The sequence below is a fragment of the Podarcis liolepis genome, assembly GCF_965112155.1.
Source record: "Podarcis liolepis genome assembly, chromosome: 17".
Taxonomy (NCBI): Eukaryota; Metazoa; Chordata; class Lepidosauria; order Squamata; family Lacertidae; genus Podarcis; species Podarcis liolepis.
The window spans coordinates 9,027,324-9,045,949 of NC_139571.1; the positions used below are offsets into that span (position 1 = coordinate 9,027,324).

At 43.4% G+C, this 18,626-nt stretch overlaps 1 protein-coding gene across 1 annotated transcript; it reads right to left on the reverse strand.

Annotated features, from left to right (window-relative positions):
- Positions 1-4,380: 4,380 nt before the first annotated feature.
- KLF1 (KLF transcription factor 1) lies at positions 4,381-10,215 on the reverse strand. The gene is made up of 3 exons (XM_083481334.1): positions 9,964-10,215; positions 6,583-7,450; positions 4,381-5,333 (listed from the first exon to the last, which is right to left on the reverse strand). The coding sequence occupies exons 1-3, from the start codon at positions 10,117-10,119 to the stop codon at positions 5,158-5,160; spliced, it is 1,200 nt and encodes a 399-aa protein (XP_083337460.1). The 5' UTR covers positions 10,120-10,215; the 3' UTR covers positions 4,381-5,157.
- Between the last annotated feature and the right edge of the window lie 8,411 nt (positions 10,216-18,626).

The window sequence follows — 18,626 nt, forward strand, 5'->3', positions numbered from 1 at the left end:
TTCATTTATGAAGAATATTATGATTTTAAAATTACATCTTTATTCCTATTTCTTGTTCAGCACCTGCAGAGCAGGCAGAGCTGCATGATCGCATTGTGTATATGAAACAGTGGCTGTTCTCTCCTGCTTTGCGCAAATGGACAAACAAGCCAAGATGGGGACAGCTTAATGTTGCATTAAAACCTGGGCTTGTCGTTTGTTTCTTCTTAACAAGCCAGGACTGCTAGTCAGCCTTAAACCCAAATCCTGACTTGTTAAGGAGAAACAAACCTTGAACACTGTGCCAACCTTCTCCAGCCTGCTGTCCTCCTGATGTTTTGGGCTACGACTCATGAAAATTGGGACATTCTAGAGCTGGACTGTAAAGAAGGCTGATGGCCAAAGAACTGATGCTTTTGAATTATTGTGCTGGAGGAGACTCTTGAGAGTCCCATGGACTGCAAGAAGATCAAACCTCTCCATTCTGAAGGAAATCAGCCCTAAGTGCTCACTGGAAGGACAGATCCTGAAGCTGAGGCTCCAGTACTTTGGCCACCTCATGAGAAGAGAAAACTCCCTGGAAAAGACCCTGATGTTGGGAAAGATCAGGAGAAGGGGATGACAGAGGATAAGATGGTTGGACACTGTTCTCGAAGCTACTAACATGAGTTTGACCCAACTGTGGGAGGCAGTGGAAGACAGGGGTGCCTGGCGTGCTCTGGTCCATGGAGTCACGAAGAGTTGGACGCGACTTGGCAGAATCCGAGACCGGGGAAAAGAGACGGCGGAAGAAGATTGGAATAAATTTAAGAACTACCTTAAGAAACACTGTAAAATTCATGAATCTTAGAATAATGTTGTTTTTAAAACTAAATGGAGTACAGCTGTAAAGATTAAGTGAAAGGAAAGTAAGGATGATAATTAGATAAAATCAAGGGTGAGGATTTGCTGAGTTAAATTTTTGAAATGGGAACGCAGAAAGGGGAGGTATGAGGAGGTCGGTGAAATAAGTTTTAAGAAAATAAGGTATTGAAATTATACTTGTTCTTTTTTATGTTATTTTTGTTTGTGTGTCTGTGTATTGTTATGTTTGTTATAATCTGTAAAATCTTAATAAATATTTATTTTAAAAAAAAGAGTTGGACGCGACTAAATGACTAAACAACAACAATTCTAAAGCATAGACAGTCCCTATTTCCATGCAGAATGTTGGAGGGTATGCCTCCAGCCCCAAGAAGCATGGCCAATGGTCAGGGATTTATAGTCCAAAACATCTGCTTCCTACTTTGCCTTTACACAAAGCAGAGAATAATTGAGCTGTGTGAACAAGGCAGGCCACAGCTCATTATCAAATGTGAACACAGCCAATGATGGAATGAAGAGGGGTTTAGATTTGATGGCAGTGCTAAGGAAACCCCACCTTAATGATAATGAGGCAATTAAGCCTAAACCTGAGAAGGGAGGAGAACTGTTTCTAAACTATCTAATGCTGGAATGTTTTGCAGGGGGCATTATTAGGCAAACAATCTGTAACCTTGGCAACCAGGTGGCTTTGATCAGCCCCAGAAAGGATACTGTTATCTGAGGAAGAATTTATAGCACTGGCGATTTGAATTATGCAAAGTTTGCAGCGTTGCTTCAGAGATAATGAGACACACCTGTAGATGTGACCACTTAGGGCTAATTACGCGTTACATTAACCACATGATTTTTAAAGCATGCTTAACGCTGGTACTTTTCTTTTGAAGAAAAATCTGCTAGAGTGCCCCAACTCAACGTCACACTCCCCTTCTGGACTGGTGCTCCAGGGGAGGTCTACACACATGGTTTTTAGCATTTATCTATCAGATTTTCAAAACAAAAAACCAGTAAAACTGAACCAAATAGGATGGCATTTTGGTTGTAATGTGGGCCCAGTGCAAAACTTGTATGCATAAGGAACAGAGGCCATGATAAAATTTCCATGTAGAAGCATCCACTATTGTGGCATTTTCAGGCACATGGATTTAGTTTGAAAGCACACAATCACCAATTGAAAACACCAATGCCGCAAGTGGGTACTCAACCCATATCTAACCATTCTTAAAACATTACAGCTGTCTATTCACTGAGGAAGATATACCAAGAACTCTGGCCACAACTTTCAATTTGAGGAATAATTCCTACTCAAGAGTTGAAATGAAAAACGTGTATATTCTGCTAAGACTTGTATAAAACAATTGTTGTGCACTGGTATTTCATGTACCTTTGTACCATATCACTGTATATTTGAAACTACATTATTTCTGTACTTAAACGTTGTATCCAAACTTACTATTACTTTAAAACCATTGTACTTACATGTTATATTTAAATTTACTACTAGCTTCAAACTGTTATTCTTAGCAGAATATACACGTTTTTCATTTCAACTCTTGAGTAGGAATTATTCCTCAAATTGAAAGTTGTGGCCAGAGTTCTTGGTATATCTTTTTCAGTGCATTTCTAACAAGAACTCCAATTTCTTTAACAATATTCACTGAGGAAGACAGCAGGGGTCTGCTGACTGCAAGGAACCAGCTCCCCTACAGAGAAACCTCCTTCTTCTTCTTTGGAGATCACTTGTAGCCAAGTAAGATTGTCTTCCATAAACACAGTTTTAGTCCGTAGGTGACTGTGGAGGCCTATTCTGGATCCGCACATCCTTCCACAGCGGGGACATAGGTTTCTGGGTGGGAGTTGATCATGGTGTGGATTTGCCAAGCTTCCCTTCCTCTTAGCACCATGTACATGCTAGCACTAGATTGGGTGCTCGGGGGGGGGGGGGCAGGACACAGGGCTCCTGCAGAGCTATAGAATCATAGAATCATAGAGTTGGAAAAGACCACAAGGGCCATCGAGTCCAACCCCCTGCCAAGCAGGAAACCCCCTGCCATAGCTAGGTGATCTTGCACCCCTGGCAGAACCATCCAGATTGTGCCCCCTAGCCATGAGCAAATTAGCTCTTCTTTCCACCTCTTATCCAACCCCACCCATCCACCCATTTAATTCACCCTCTATTTAAAACCATTTCTTATAAGGCAATAATCAATATTTTTATTTATATAGTTATTGACATATTTATAGTCTATTTTGCCCCCCCATCGCCTGTGCCCCTGCCGGGGGCCTTCCTCACCACCCCCTAGCTACAGCCCTGGGCTCCTGCTCCTTTAATGTGTAGAAGAGAGAATTTCAACAGGTATAGCTTGCAATGCAAGCTACACATCCTGAAATTTTCTCTTCTAAGTAACGGTTAAAGATTCAGGAGAAGCCCAGTGCTCTTTTTCTCCTGGCCACTATAGCACTAGATCCGGCCAATCATTTTTTCCACTGAATAAAATGCAGCACACTTAAAATACACATTATGTCTGAAATCACATTTTAGCAATGTAAATCAAGGTCTGTGGTTTCTTAAAGAGGGGTTTTTTTGTCACTCACCCTTCCGAAAATTATTGTATTCCAGAGCCATATTAATGCAACTATATTGCCACATACAATACCTCTTAGTTGTGTCTCATGACAATAGATTTATTACTCAGCAGCAGCTATCACAACCACAATTTCACCCGATTCTTTTTTTGGATTGCTGCTCCCATCTTGTAGTTTGAGGACTTTAAAATATATGACCAGCATTATGTTGCCCTTCTAGAGATTTCTGGACCTTCTACCTAAAGCTGCAATCCTAACACCATTTATTTAGAAGCTGGCCCCACCAAATTAAGTGGGACTCACTTCTGAGTAGACATGATTACTATTGCAGTTGGTGTTTAGAGTTCAGGCTGGGGTGAGGTGGGATAGATCCAACTTATACACAAACCTTAATCTACTGACATGTGAAATCTGAGGCTGTGCACAACCAGGAAGGTTCATATGCTGTAATCAGTTAAATTGTCCTCCAATGTGACCATAAGTTTAAGACAAAGTTTACTTTTTTAATCAGTCCAGGACAGGTTTTTACCAAGCAAATTGCTAGTGAACAGGAAGAAGGAATAGCGTAAGAATAAATTGTTATATGCCTACAAGCCCATCCTATTTTCAGAGCTTTTTTTTTTCTTAAAAAATGTTTAGGGGTACTTTCATTTTCTGACTCATATTGAAAGACTGCCCCTCAATGAGGCCAAATTTAAAATTCTGCACCCCCCCCCCAAAGCACTGCCTATTTTAATCTATGCAGTGATGAAAGGTACCAATGTGTGATCCTTCTGGTGGGGCCAAGTTATTCTTGGCCTTACCATTTTGGCTGCTAAAAAGCTGAGAGGACACCAGAAATTATTTGTCTTCTAGAGGGTAAAACCCTGAGCTCTATTGCCCAGTATCTGATCCAGCAAACTGTAGAATGAACACTTTCAATTTTCAGCACAAATGAAATACATGAGACAGCACTTTTTCAGCCAATTCATTTTAATAAAGAAAGCTGTAGGCTTTTGCCCCTGGATGGTACTATTACTCCACTTTCCCTTTATACAGTTAGAGAACCTGCAGGACGCAGTTGCCTCGGGGTGCCCACATCCCTTGGATGCCAACTCAACATATGTAAGCAAGCCGTAGCTACAGGAACATTCTGGGGGGGACTGAAGACATTGGTCTGCATGGATGACGACTGGGTCAGAAAAGCAAAATACAGGGAGAAGATTCTATTCCCCATGAGCAAGGAACAAGCAATGTCCCCATAAACCAGAACAAGCAATGGTATGATGGGAACTTTAGCCAAACAACGTCTGAAGGGCCACAAAATACTCACCTCTGAGATAGATGAGTTGTTACCCCAATCATTCTGCAATGGCTTGGCTTTATTTCATAGAAATTAATACATATATAGAACAGTGGCAGACTTGATCCAGTTAGAGCCTGGATCAGCACAGAGAGCAGCTGCACCAGAACACTCTAGTGCAGCCAATCCCAGCCATGTCTTTAATTGCCACACCATTGAGATGGCCATAGTTTAGGGGGAAGTGGCCTAGCTGGCCAGATTAAGACCCTTGCAAGGCCTAATTAGTTCCCTACCACAGATGCAGAACACAGCACTTGTGAAGGACAAGGGGCTACAAGGAGAGAAAGGCTTACACCTGCAGTTACCCAACGACCCACCCCTACCACCCTCTTCTTCAAGACCTCCTGTTGGCCCAGAATGTCCACTGCAGTCCAGGGTTTGGGCATCCGTTACACGTGTTTCTTCACATGGAGGGAGAGGTGATCCGAACGGGAGAAAGTGCGCAGGCAGACCTGACACTTGAATGGGCGTTGGCCAGTGTGCTTGCGATAATGGCGAGTCAGCTCATCGGAGCGGGCAAATTTCCAAGCACACCCTTCATACAGGCAGGGGTATGGCTTCTCACCTGCAAAAGACAAGCAACAATCACTGCAACCTTCTGCTTCTGAGCCAAAAGAGGATTATACTCACATTTACTTAACTTATTTCTATGTTTACTCCTTGTTACGTTTCTATCCCACCCTTCCTCCCAAGAGTCCCAAGGGCAACAAACATACAAATGATAAAACAAGTAAAAAAATCTACATACCGCCATGTGTTCCAATACAGATGCAGACAAGGGAAAATAACTACATAAAATGCTTGTTGTGAGAGGCTGGGCTTCACCAAGTGCCCAAAACAGAACAGAGAGAGAGCCCATCTAATATTTAATGGGAGGGAATCTGTGGCTTCTCAAGTAAGGTCCCACTTATTGAGTACATTGCAGTAATCCAGCCTGGAGGTTATGAGCACATGGGTGGCAGTGGTCAAGCCATCCCAGTCCAGAAACAGCCATAGCTACCTTACTAGCCAACACTAATAAAAAGGGTCTCCTAGCCATTGAGGTCATCAGGGCCTTTCATGACAAAGATGGATCCAGGATCACCCCCAGACTACAAACCTGATCATTTTGGGGGAGGTGGGGTATGATTTCATCTAAAAAAGGCAACTGAGTAGACTCACACCCACTATTGAAGAACAACTCAATCAACAGCAGTTTCCCCCTCCAGCCTTGGCATGGGTCTGGGTCACTGTAGTGAAACATCCCATAGTTAGATGCTGGGAGGGGGAAAACCAGAATGGAAAGCAAAGTACCTGTGATGGAAATTTCCAGTGGAAAGCTGGAGTATGGTTAAGTAGTGTTCAACTTGCAGGATGATACTACTGAGGACAGCATTACTAAGGAATCCACTCCCAACCCAGGGACCTCCCTCAACCAGAGCCAGGGCTTTTTTGGCTGTGGCCCCGATCTGGTAGAACGCTCTGTCACAAGAGACTAGGGCCCTGTGAGACTTGACATCTTCCACAGGGCCTGCAAGACAGAGCTGTTTCACCAGACCTTTGGCCAAGGCACAGTCTGACCCCCTCCTTTGCTAATCCTCAGAACTCTAGTCCAATCGTTGCCATTAACCGAACTGATTTTAGAATGAATTGATTTTAGAATGTATTTCAATTAATTGATTGTGATTTTATGTAAATTGTGTTACTTTTACTGTTGTTAGCTGCTCTGAGTCTGGTTTCAGCTGGGGAGGACAGGATTTAAATAAAAAATTATTATTATTATTATTATTATTATTATTATTATTATTATTATTATTGTGGCTTTTTTTTTTTACCTGTGTGAGTGCGAAGATGGGCCTTGAGGTGGGAGCTCTTGGTGTAAGTTTTCCCACAGTTGGGATAATTGCAGATGTGGCTGGCAGGCTGCTTACGGGATGAAGTCTTGTGTCCTTTCTTAGGCTTGTCTGCGGCTTCCTTGGCAGGCAAGGGAGGCGTCAGGGTGCTGTAAAGGGAAGATGTAGTAGACACAGCTGCATCTGTCTGGTAAAGCTGGAATGTGGCTTGGTAGTGGCCAGGGTAGGTAGGGAAACTGCTGCTCAGCAGACTGCGGTGGGGCAGCTGGGATTGCGCCGGTGGAAGCTGACTGTGAGATCCATGTTTGCTCTGCAAAGAGGGACCTGGGTGTACATAGGTCAGCTGGTAGTACTGCCCATGAACTCTCTCTTTTGGCTCTCCGTGGTGTTGTACTGTGGGAGCAAAAGCCCCAAAATCTGCCTGGGCAAGGAAGTGCTGCAGATGATCACTGGACATTGCTAGGCTCTTATTTGGATCCACCACATTCTGGGCATATCCGTGATGAGCAGGAGGAACATAGTTCACAGAGCTATCTCCTGGTTGGAGTTTGGTGTCAAAACCTGGTGCCCAAGGAGCACCAGGCACCCCTCTGTTGGTTTTGGGTAGCCTGCCTCTCATTCCCTCCTCAGTGGTTACTGGTAGGCAGGCAGTGGACACTGCAGGTTGTTCCTCTTGGCCAGCCCAAGTAGCACTAGAGGTGGCTGGCTCCGAGGCAGAGAAGTTTCTCATGAGGAAGTCAACATCCCAGTAGGCTTCATATTCTTGCTTCATCTGCTGAACCCCCTCAGGCTGGGGCACATCTAAGAGCCCCCGAGATGAATGGCCTAAGGAATCCTCCTGTTTCCACCACTGTAACGTAAACAAACAGTACAAAAAGGTTAGGCCCTGGTGCTGCAACTGGCTCCTGCTGAATAAAGCTTGCAACCGTTCCCTTCAGTTTCTTTTCTTTAAACTCAGAAGCAACTTACAAAAGCTTCTAATGCGCTCCAGTGCCTGCCATTAGGGCAAAGATAATGGGCTTCTTATCAGGCCTCCTGCACAAGCTACAATTCTGCATCAGGGATAGGCAGGACCCTAGCTATCTCTACAGGGAGCTCAAAGATAGGCAACAAAAATGTTCATTAGAATATTTTGAGCCCCGGGGAAAAACCATGGAGCAAATATTTCTTGTAGCTCCTGTCTTCTAATGCTCTCAAACCCACCTATCAGGATCACATCCCACAGCACTGTACTGCTGTTGTATGACTGGATGTACAATAAATTTATTTATTTTTAAATATTTTTTATTAGGAATTTCAAATTAACAGTTTTTCAAAAATACATCACCCTCATTTCCCCCCATCCCCATTTTCCCCCTCCCCTCCCCTGAAAACAGAACCCACCCCCCCAGACTTCCCTCAGCTCCTCTCTCTGGTTTTTCATAATTTGTTATTCTCTGCATGTTACAGAATTGTACAGATCCTTAATTTATCTATCTAAATATTATCAATAAAAAGTTTGTGTATGTTTATTCAAAACCTGCCAAGGAGACCAGTTCATTTTGTTGTTTAAGTACTTTGTAAAGAGTTCCCATTCATTTTTAAAGTCACAGTTATCCTTGTCATGTAATGATGTACAAGAAATTTAGATCAGGACCAGGAAGCAGAACTGCGAGATGTCCTTGCAATGCCAAGTGCCAAAGGCCTAGTACACAGGAATCTTGGTTATAAGACAGGCATAGGCAAACTCCAGCCTTCCAGATGTTTTGAGACTACAATTCCCACCATCCCTGACCACTGGTCCTGTTAGCTAGGGATCATAGGAATTGTAGTTCCAAAACATCTGGAGGGCTGGAGTCTGCCTATGCCTGTTATAAGAGCTCTCTCCTCTAAACACAAGCCTCCCTCTTCCATCTGCCCATGAACACCTCTGGGGTGCAAGGCCTCTTGCAATCATGTGATCCTCTGTGGAGGATCCAAAATGAATCAGCATCCATACTTGTGTAAGGCAGGTTAGTAGTCTTATTCTTGGATTGCAGAAGGGGTGGAGACCAAAACAAAACTGCAGCTTGCTTCGCCACACCCAGCAAGTTCATGGGTCAGTCAGAGATCTGAACCAAGGATACCCCATCCCTATTAGTTTGTCAGTTTACCTGGCACAATGGCAGTGTTCACAAGTTTCTCTAAAAATCCAGGTCCCGCCACAGTTAAAGTCAAGAAACAGGCGTACAGTGATTTATAAAACAAGCAACCATTATAGATTACAAGTTTCTCCCCAGTCATAATTTCAGAGCATTGATTAGGTACACATTTTTGAAGAAAATTTAGGCAAAGGGAGGGGCAAAAGAGAAAACGTAATAAGACTGTGCAGAAACGAAGGTATGCCATCTTGCCCATTTCACATGAATGACAAAATTAAAATCTTAAAGGAAGCCCCACATATATCACCAGTCTCCTGAAGGACACTACTTCACATGAGAAGGCATTTGTACTGCTGATTCTACAGTGAAAGGGCAAATACATTGGCAGAGTGAGCATGTTGTTAGAAACACATGGAAATTCAATTCTACTCTAATTGTGCCAAAAAATATTATAAAATGCAGATCCTTGCCTGGAGGAGCTCACGTTCCCAACTTAGATTAGGAAATTTAGGCAGGAAGAAAAAAGGGGGAGACATACAAGGGAAGAAGGCATGTTGCGCCCAGCGAAGAGAAGATGAAAACTGCTATCATGTATTTCTTAAAATATCTGAAGGGCTGTCCCAAAGAAGACAAAGCAGACCTGTGTCTAGAACCAATAGGTGAAAATTGCAGGTAGGCAGAAACTTCCCAACAGTAAGAAAAGCGGCACAGACTGCCTCAGGAGATGGTTGGACTCTCCTTCACTGGAGGTATATAAGCAGAGGTAGGATAGAAACCTTGACTGGGCAACCAATTGGAGCATATTGTTTCCAATGTGCCTTCTAGATCCAGAATTCTATGACTGTGGTTATAATGGCTTTTATTTAGCAGGGAGGCATGTGCAACTTTAAAAGCTATCCTATAAGCCTAGCATCTGTATAGGCATATGAATATTACACGAAAACATATATGGCTGTTTCAGAAAGAGTGCCTTGCTGGAAGCATGAAAACCAAGTTTTACACACACTTTTTTTAAAAACAAAAAAACTCTTTTGCCATCTTCTAACAAGTTAGGCAGAATTCAGAAGTGTTTGGAAAGAAGCAAAATGGAACACATCAATTAAGGGCAGATATTTTATAATGCTAAGAAGCAACCTAGGGCCAAGCCGGAGACCGGTTAACACCGCCCCCCGCCCCCGTTTTAATTCCCAACCCTCGGCAAAGGACACAAGCCAACAGGACACCATAAACCCCTGCTCCTCACCTGGATAAGTTCAGATTGTACATCCTGCAAGTGGTTGAACCCAGCTGAGGATATTACAGTATCCACAAATGCCATGACCTGCAAGTAACAAACCAATTTAAAGACAAGAACGCAAAACTTCAGAGGTTTGGTCCAGCAGCGCACCTTTCTTCTCATTCACCTAAATCCTACAGCTTCTCCTCTTTTTCCAAAAATAAAAACTTTGTATTCTAATAACCCTTTCCCCTTCTTAATTCCTCCTCTCATTTGCCAGTTAGGAGGGAGCGGAGAAGATTAAATGGGTCTATCAGCCCCAATCAGGAGCAAGGTGGGTGGGGCTGCCTAAGGAACGAGGCGGAGCTGGGTTAATGATGTTCAGCAATTTTGCTGCACGATTATTGGTGATTTTCTTTAAATATCTGTTTGGTGAAAGTCACGCTCATGTTTACACAGAAGTACATGTAATTATTTTAATTGGGCTTACTTTAAAGTAAGTATGTATAGGGTTGCAGCCTAACAACCTTCAAAGCTACTAGAAAAGTTGGATTTAATTTTGTGTCTGTCCCATGTGTGGCCAGGTGGTTTTAAATCCAAATGATCCAGCTCAGTTAGATGGTAGACCCCACTGCAAACTAATCACAAATTTATGTTTGGGATGCGTAAATATTAACCCCGAGGCATCTGAAACAAATAAGAAAGTTGAGGCACTTTAAAGTCTATCAGTTTGTATTCTCTCCCACTGAAAGCTGCAGTTCCAAACTCACAGACTTCTGAGTAAACTTGCTTTACAATACAACCTCATGCCTGTTTACTCAGAAGTAAGTCCCATTGACTTTCATGGGGCTTACTCATAGAAAAGTGAGCAATCTTATAATGCACAGGTGAAAAGAATGAGGGAAACATCCTGAGGCATGTAACCAGCTTTAATAAAGGCACTTAACTTTAAAAAAAGTAAGAATCCAGGATTCCCTGTTCTAAATACTAAAGCATCCTTTTTGAGAAAAAAATAAATTTATTCTTAGACTAGGGACTTGCTAAGGCTCATCAAGAGGGAAGTAATATGGAATTCTCAGTTTGTATTCCAAAATAAGGTGAGCATACTTGGCCAAAGGAATTTAAAGGTGGGACTATAGGGTTAAACTGCTGAACTGCTAAACTGTTGGTTATCAAAATGTTCAACTCCATTCATTTGGTTCTGAATAGAAACAATGGTTTCTTTGCCACTGTGGTTGTATTGCTGGTTTCCTGGATCTCCTTGCTTATTTTGAATAGGCCCTAGATCTAATTGAATTGTTAATTTCTATACTTTTTGTATTTCATTTTACTGCAGATGTGAGGAACCTTTGGCCCTCAAGCTGAACTGCAGCTCCCAACCTCCCGGGCTATTGGCCACACTTGCTGGGGCTAATGAAAGTTGTTATTCAGCAATGCCTGGAGGGCCAAAGATCCCCCATATTTATTTATTACTTTTAACTCTCCGCAGAGCCCCTTACCACCATGCATATAGGCCTGTAACTGAGGATTATACTTTCTACATAGACTCTAATTTATTAAAAGCTTATTCCACAATGCATTTCTTGGTATCACAACCAGATATGTTGTTGATTTCACCTTCATAAGAACTCTGCTGAGTTCAAAATGTAGTAGGGACCTTGGCTTAACCTTTTGGGACCCTTTCTTAAATGTAAAGATTTGATAATGACACTTTCCACATGGTCTTCCATTATTTAACCTACCTCTCCTCTCTTCATCCTGCCAATTTTTGCAGCTGAAACTGTATAGAAGATTAAATAAAAAAATTCCTTCCAGTAGCACCTTAAAGACTAACTAATTTAGTTCTTGGTATGAGCTTTCGTGTGCATGCACACTTCTTCAGATGTGCATGCACACGAAAGCTCATACCAAGAACTAACTTAGTTGGTCTTTAAGGTGCTACTGGAAGGAATTTTTTTATTTTGACTATGGCAGACCAACACGGCTACCTATCTGTAACTGGATGTATAGAAGATTGTTTTGCGTGTGGACTGTGTCACATATTTATGCATTGTTTGCATAAGTCAGAGGTGGGAAACTTGTGGTCCTTCATATATTGTTGGATTCACATCAACTCCAGCTATTGGTAAAGGATGAATAAAACTGTAGCCTAGCAACAGCTGAAGGGCTGGGAGAGGCTTGGCACCATTTTGAGCAGAAAACCAAATTGTACCTAGGCAATGTTTCAAGATATTAATATTAAAGCATAAGAAGAGTTTTTTTCTGCTTTTAGTGTAGCTTCAAGAACAGGGGTCAGCAACCTTTTTAAGCGATGGGCCAGTCCACCATCCCTCAGACCATGTGGTGGGCTGGACTATATTTTGAAAAAAAAAATGAACAAATTCCTATGCCCCACAAATAATCCAGAGATGCATTTTAAATAAAAGGACACATTCTACTCATGTAAAAACACGCTGATTCCCGGACCGTCTGTGGGCCGGATTGAGAAGGCAATTGGTTTATTCTATCATCATCAGATTGGGCACAGTCTTCTTTTTGGGAGAAAGCAGGTGCTGAGCAATTCCACCTTCTCTCTGTCACCCAATAGCATTGCCCCATCAATGATACAGTGGTATCTTAACCTCAGGTTAAGAACTTAATTTTTTCTGGAGGTCTGTTCTTAACCTGAAGCACCACTTTAGCTAATGGGGCCTCCTGCTGCCGCTGTGCTGCCACTGCACAATTTCTGTTCTCATCCTGAAGCAAAGTTCTTAACCCGAGGTAATATTTCTGGTTAGCGGAGTCTGTAACCTGAAGCGTATGTAACCTGAGGTACCACTGTACAGGCTTTTCCTTTTCTTTATTTCTTTTCCATTTTTTACGTTTTAGTTAGGGACTTGCAGAAAAGGCAACTTTGGGTCCCCCTATCCAAACCCGCCCAAGTGACAGTTGAAAAACATTCAGGAAACCAGAGTAGCCTAGAACCTGGGACGATTTACCAGCCTCTTCCCCCAAATAAGTCTCTTTTTGTTTTCCTGCCTTGCGCTGGAATAAGAGTTACCGGTAAGCTCTGGCTTTTCTCTGCCCTGCTTTTCGCATTCTCTAAGTCTCCTTCTCTAGCTAGTTAACCATCCTACTTGTAGTCCTACTGTTTCTATCCCTCCCTCTCTAACCCCTTTCCAGCTCTCTCTGGGTCTACCTTGTGCCCATCACATGCCCCTCTTCATATTTGCATTTAGAGCCCTCCATTCTTAACCCCAAGGTTGCCAGTCCCGTTCGCAGGATTACTGTATCATCAATCTTTCGTTTTCATAACCCCACTCAGCCTTTACAAGTCAAACACTCTTCGATTTCCCATGTTTGGTGAATTGCTACTTCACCCGTGTATTATTGTTTCGTGGTGCCCTCTAAACTTGAGCAAAAGCCCGGCCAAAATAGATGTGCTTGCTGGGTACAGATGTTTATCAGCAACTCTGTACACATGTAGATAAATGGTACCATTATCCACTCAACCTGGCAACTGAGGAGTGATAAGGGCTAGCCTGAGGTATAATGGATAAGGCCAGTCCTATGAAGGAATGTCTCCTCCTTTTTCTCCTTGCTGAAGATTGGTGTGTGCTTTTAATATGTTGATAGGCTGAAAATCAACACGTCCAGATTTGACCATCATGTAGGTGCAGCAACTGTGTGCTAAATATTTTCTTCATGTTGTGCAACAATTAACAGCAGAGAGCTTCTCTCTCTCTCTCTCTCTCTCTCTCTCTCTCTCACACACACACACACACACACACACACACGGGGGGGGGGGGGGATTGCAACCCTACTGCTTATACTCAGTTTCTGGCAATATACAACCCCATCTCATTATATTCTCTTTATTTGTTTTCGCACATTTTGTCCAATAGGAATAACGTAGCATTGATTAAAATCACATTTTACTGAAGGTAAATCAAGTGAGTTATGTCGTTGACAGCAAAGCATTATTTTCCAAGCAGATATGGCCTCTGTGTATGTGTGTCTTCTTCTTAAAGGAAGATGGTAGCCAGCAGTGCTCCACCAGCTGTCACTGCAGCTGTGGTAGCAGTGGACAGCCCAGCAGTACCGATTGACTGAAGCGCGGCAACAGCGCTCCCAGCTGCTACTCCTCCACCATTGGCGACGGCCGCTGCCGACATCATTTTTGCAGCCAGAGAGCCAGCTACAATTCTAGGGCCAGTGAAGCCTGCTGCCCCCAGTGCTGCTGGGACACCAATCGTGGCCACTGCCAAGCCGGCTACACCTCCCAAGACACTACCTGGAATACCCACCATGTTGGCTTTAAGAGACCCACTCCTCTCTTTGCAGATCTGCCCCGTCTCATTATATTAATATCTGTGAGCTACTGGTAGAGATTGTCCTCTCCTGCTCTAGAGTTTCTCTTCTTCAGGAGCTCATGGGCTCAGATATTTTCCAAACAAGCGCCTTTGTGGAATATCTCCCATCCCTGCTTTGAAGCGTCAGCAGAAATAGGAGTAGAGCAACCCCATTTTGCTTCCAAGCCTGTTCAGCTGGGCTTCAGATCTTTTTTAATCTTCACAGCTCACCATGTTGAAGTTGGGCAGCATAACTCTGCCTGCAAGGCTTATCTCCTCACAGGAGCAATTTATCCCCCCTCACTCTCCACGCTAGTTTTAATATCACCACAGCTTGCTACCAGGCCCTTCTGAGGCATCCAGATATAAGCCTAGAGCAAGCTGGTAATCCAAGATCTTGGTTTTCTCTTAAAGCAACCTGCAAATGTCTTTCCAGGGGAATGCTAGTCTGCTGCAATATATTACCCAGGAGTCTCAGAGCCCAGGTCCTTTCAGTGCATCTTCTGGACCCAATTTGCTTTTGAGAGTCACTGTGCTCAGCTGAAATTATTCTGGGGCTCTCATATAATGTAAGTTTTGTCATGGACACTGTTTCTCCATTCTCTACCTGCACATTAGGTACTATTACTATTACTATTTATTATTTCTTACCTGTCCTTCACCATAAGGTCCCAGGGTGGGTTACAACAACTTAATTAAAACCGGTTTAAAACAAATTACAGTGAGCAGAATAGGACGGACCCTAGAAATACGTATCTTAGATGGGTCGGAGGGGCTGCTTTGCAAGTAGGATTGAAATGAAATAAATGTTTACAAAGAACTTACAAGTGGTATAGTTAGATGGATGTAGTAAAGAACTTCTAATAAATGCTTGGAAATAGACTTTGTGAGAAAGAATATGTCTCCATTTTTGTTATTGGCATGTCTGTTTCATGTAATAACTGGTGCTTAAAAACAAACAAACCTACATGTTATCTCCCACACCTTCTGTGCTGCCATAGAAACAACTAGCTAGTAAAACTCCTAGATAGAAGGAATCAATGGGCCAAAGCCTCGCCCAGCTAGAAGAAGAAGAAGAGTTTGGATTTGATATCCCGCTTTATCACTATCCTAAGGAGTCTCAAAGCAGCTAACATTCTCCTTTCCCTTCCTCCCCCACAACAAACACTCTGTGAGGTGAGTGAGGCTGAGAGACTTCAGAGAAGTGTGACTAGCCCAAGGGCACCCAGCAGCTGCATGTGGAGGAGCAGAGACGCGAACCTGGTTCATCAGAATACAAGTCTACCACTCTTAACCACTACACCACACTGGCAAGAGAACAATAGGCCAGCTTTTGAGAGCCAGTGTGGTGCAGTGGTTAGAGTACTGGACTAGGTTACAGGGGTCAGCAAACTTTTTCAGCAGGGGGCTGGTCCACTGTCCCTCAGACCTTGGGGGGGCCAGACTATTTTATTTTTTTTAATGAATGAATTCCTATGCTCCCCAAATAACCCAGAGATGCATTTTAAATAAAAGGACACATTCTACTCATGTAAAAACACACTGATTCCTGGACCGTCCGAGGGCCGTATTGAGAAGGCAATTGGGCCACATCCAGCCCCCGGGTCTTAGGTTGCCTACCCCTGGACTAGGATCACAGAGACCCAGGTATAAATGCCCATCCTTCAGCACGAAGCATTTTGCCACTGTGGGCAGTGGCAGCGGGGAAGGCAATAGGTGGCATGGGAGAAGCCACAGCGGGGCTGGCAGCCATGCCATGGTGAGGGCTAGAGCCAGATCTGCCTGCCACCTGAAGCAAATGGCTTTACCTCAACTTTTGCATGGGCCAGCCCTGACCTTCGCTATATAACTTGGTGGCTGAATAGTACCACCTTCTCCTCCCTGTCCCCATCCCTTCCTGCCCTAACCGCAGAAGAGGTCAGCGCTAGGTCCTTCCCATTGCTGGCAATTGTGAAATCAGAGCACACCATTAGTCACACTGGCAAACACTACAGAATAGGACCTTGGTTCACACTGTTAGCTTCTGCTGGGATGACGTTTTCCATCACAAAGGGGGTGCCCAGTGCACATGCACTCCCCGGCCCGTGCTTTAAGAAAGTTATCTACAGTGCAAAATGTGGCAATTGTTTGCCTTCAGTGAGGATGTGAAACCGAATGAAATAATATAGCAATACCACTCCTCCTGAACACTGACTGTTCTAGAAAAGCAATATCCAAACTTCAAACGAAAGAAAGGTGAATGGAAAAAATTCAAACCAATCCCATCGCGGATTCTATGATAATTAATTTAACATTGTGTATGCCATCAAATGCCAACAGTGCCCTTCAGCTCTCTATACTGGACAAGCAGGCCAAATCCTACGCCAAAGGATAAATGGACATAAATCTGATATCAGGAATCACAAGACAGAGAAATCAGTAGGAGAACACTTCAATCTCTCAGGACGTTCTATACAAGATCTCAAACAAGCTGTCTTATTACAAAAGAATTTCAGAAATAGACAGGAAAGAGAAGTTGCTGAATTGCAACTTATTACCAGACTTAAAACCATGAAGAGACCTGGTCTGAATAGAGACATTGGATTCTTATCTTATTATACATGATATGGCCCCTTGCTTTTTCCTGTAAGATCAATTGCAGTCGTTAAGAGGTTTACCACACCTATAAGCCAATCACCCATTCCCACCACTCTTCTGAGTAATACCCCTCCCCACCCTCTCACTATATATAATGGTCTGGGGACTTCTGTTTCAATGTATCTAAATAAGTGTGCATGCATATGAAAGCTCATACCAATAACAAACTTAGTTGGTCTCTAAGGTGCTACCGGAAGGATTTTTTTTATTTTGTTTCGACTACGGCAGACCACCACGGCTTCCTACCTGTAACTTATTTATGGGTATTTGTTTGTTTGTTTGTTTGTTTGTTTGAAATTGAAATACTGTCCTTCATCCGAAGATCTCGGCAGCTCGCAGCATAAAAATACAAAATAAAAGCACAAAATACATAATAAAACAAAAAAACCCAATAACCCCCTACAAATGCATTTGAAAGGCCTTAGAACAAGGGTTTTCAACCAGTGTACTGTGGCACCCTGGGCTGCCTTGAAAGGTTCTCAGGGGTGCCGTGGGCAACACTGGACTCTGTCCCTCGTTCCTTCCCTCCTCTGATGCCCTCTCCCATCTCGGCCTCCCAAAGGCTTGCACAGCTGTTTGTTGCAGCAGCCCTGGCTACAAGCTCTGCAGGCGAATGGTGCCTCTGGGGCTGGTCAGGGGGTGCTGGCTCCCAGGCCCCTGTGGGGCAGTGTGAGGAGGGACCTCTCATTGGGGTGAGGAGTCAGCTCAGATATCAGGGGTGGCAGCTATGGCTGCCCAAGGATAGGGGAGAGAAGGCTGAGGGAACCCTCCACAAGGAAGGGTATTTGAAAAAGGGTGAGAGGCTGCCAGCTCTGCAGGCAAGGGGTGGCGTAACTGGGCTCTTGAGCAGGGGTGCTGCAGAAAGAATGGAGTTGGTCAAGGGAACCATGGACTCAAAAAGGTTGGAAACCTCTGCCTTAGGGTGTTAATCTAAGAATATTAGAATTGCATAGCTGTCAACTTTTCCCTTTTCTTACGAGGAATCCTATTCGGAATAAGGGAATTTCGCTTTAAAAAAGGGAAACATTGACAGCTATGGAATTGTATTTTTAATATTTTGTTGGAAGCCGCTCAGAGTGGCTGGGAAATAAATAATAAATTGTTGTTGCTGTTCTTAATCAGCCAAAGTTTGCCTGGTTGAAGAGAAGCATTTCCCCCTGGTGCCTAAAGATCAGGGCCGGATTCAGGTTTGATGAGGTCCTAAGCTATAGAAGGTAATGGGGCCCTTTATATATCCAGCTGTCCTTCATCAACAACAAATTGTTGCTGTTTTTTGTGTGGAATATATGCTATATGGTAATTTATGGACCTAATAGGTGTCTAAAGCCATTTGCTCATAACAACATATGTATTTTATCAAAGTAATTGTTGAAGTGAAATACAATTATGAAGTTTATTTTTTATTTTGGAAATGTACATCCAGGGGTTTTTTTCTTTAGTGTTTTTTGGGGGGGGCCAGGAGAGTGGGGCCCTATGTCATGACGGATCCAGGAGAGCCTCCCTGGGGAGAGCATTCCACAAATGGGGAGCTACCTTAAAGACGAGCAAATTTGTTACTGAGAGTCTACTTCATGGGTAGGCATACTAGGGCCTGGGGGCCAGATCCGGCCCAATCGCCTTCTAAATCCGGCCTGCGGACGGTCCGGGAATCAGCGTGTTTTTACACAAGTAGAATGCGTGCTTTTATTTAACATGCATCTCTGGGTTATTTGTGGGGCATAG

Coding starts and splice junctions, on each gene's coding strand:
- KLF1 (XM_083481334.1), bottom strand. CDS start 10,119: ATGAGAAGAAAGGTGCGCTGCTGGACCAAACCTCTGAAGTTTTGCGTT. Junction 7,451..9,963: donor TACAATCTGAACTTATCCAG/GTGAGGAGCAGG, acceptor TTTACGTTACAG/TGGTGGAAACAGGAGGATTC. Junction 5,334..6,582: donor CCATCTTCGCACTCACACAG/GTAAAAAAAAAA, acceptor TGTCTTTTGCAG/GTGAGAAGCCATACCCCTGC.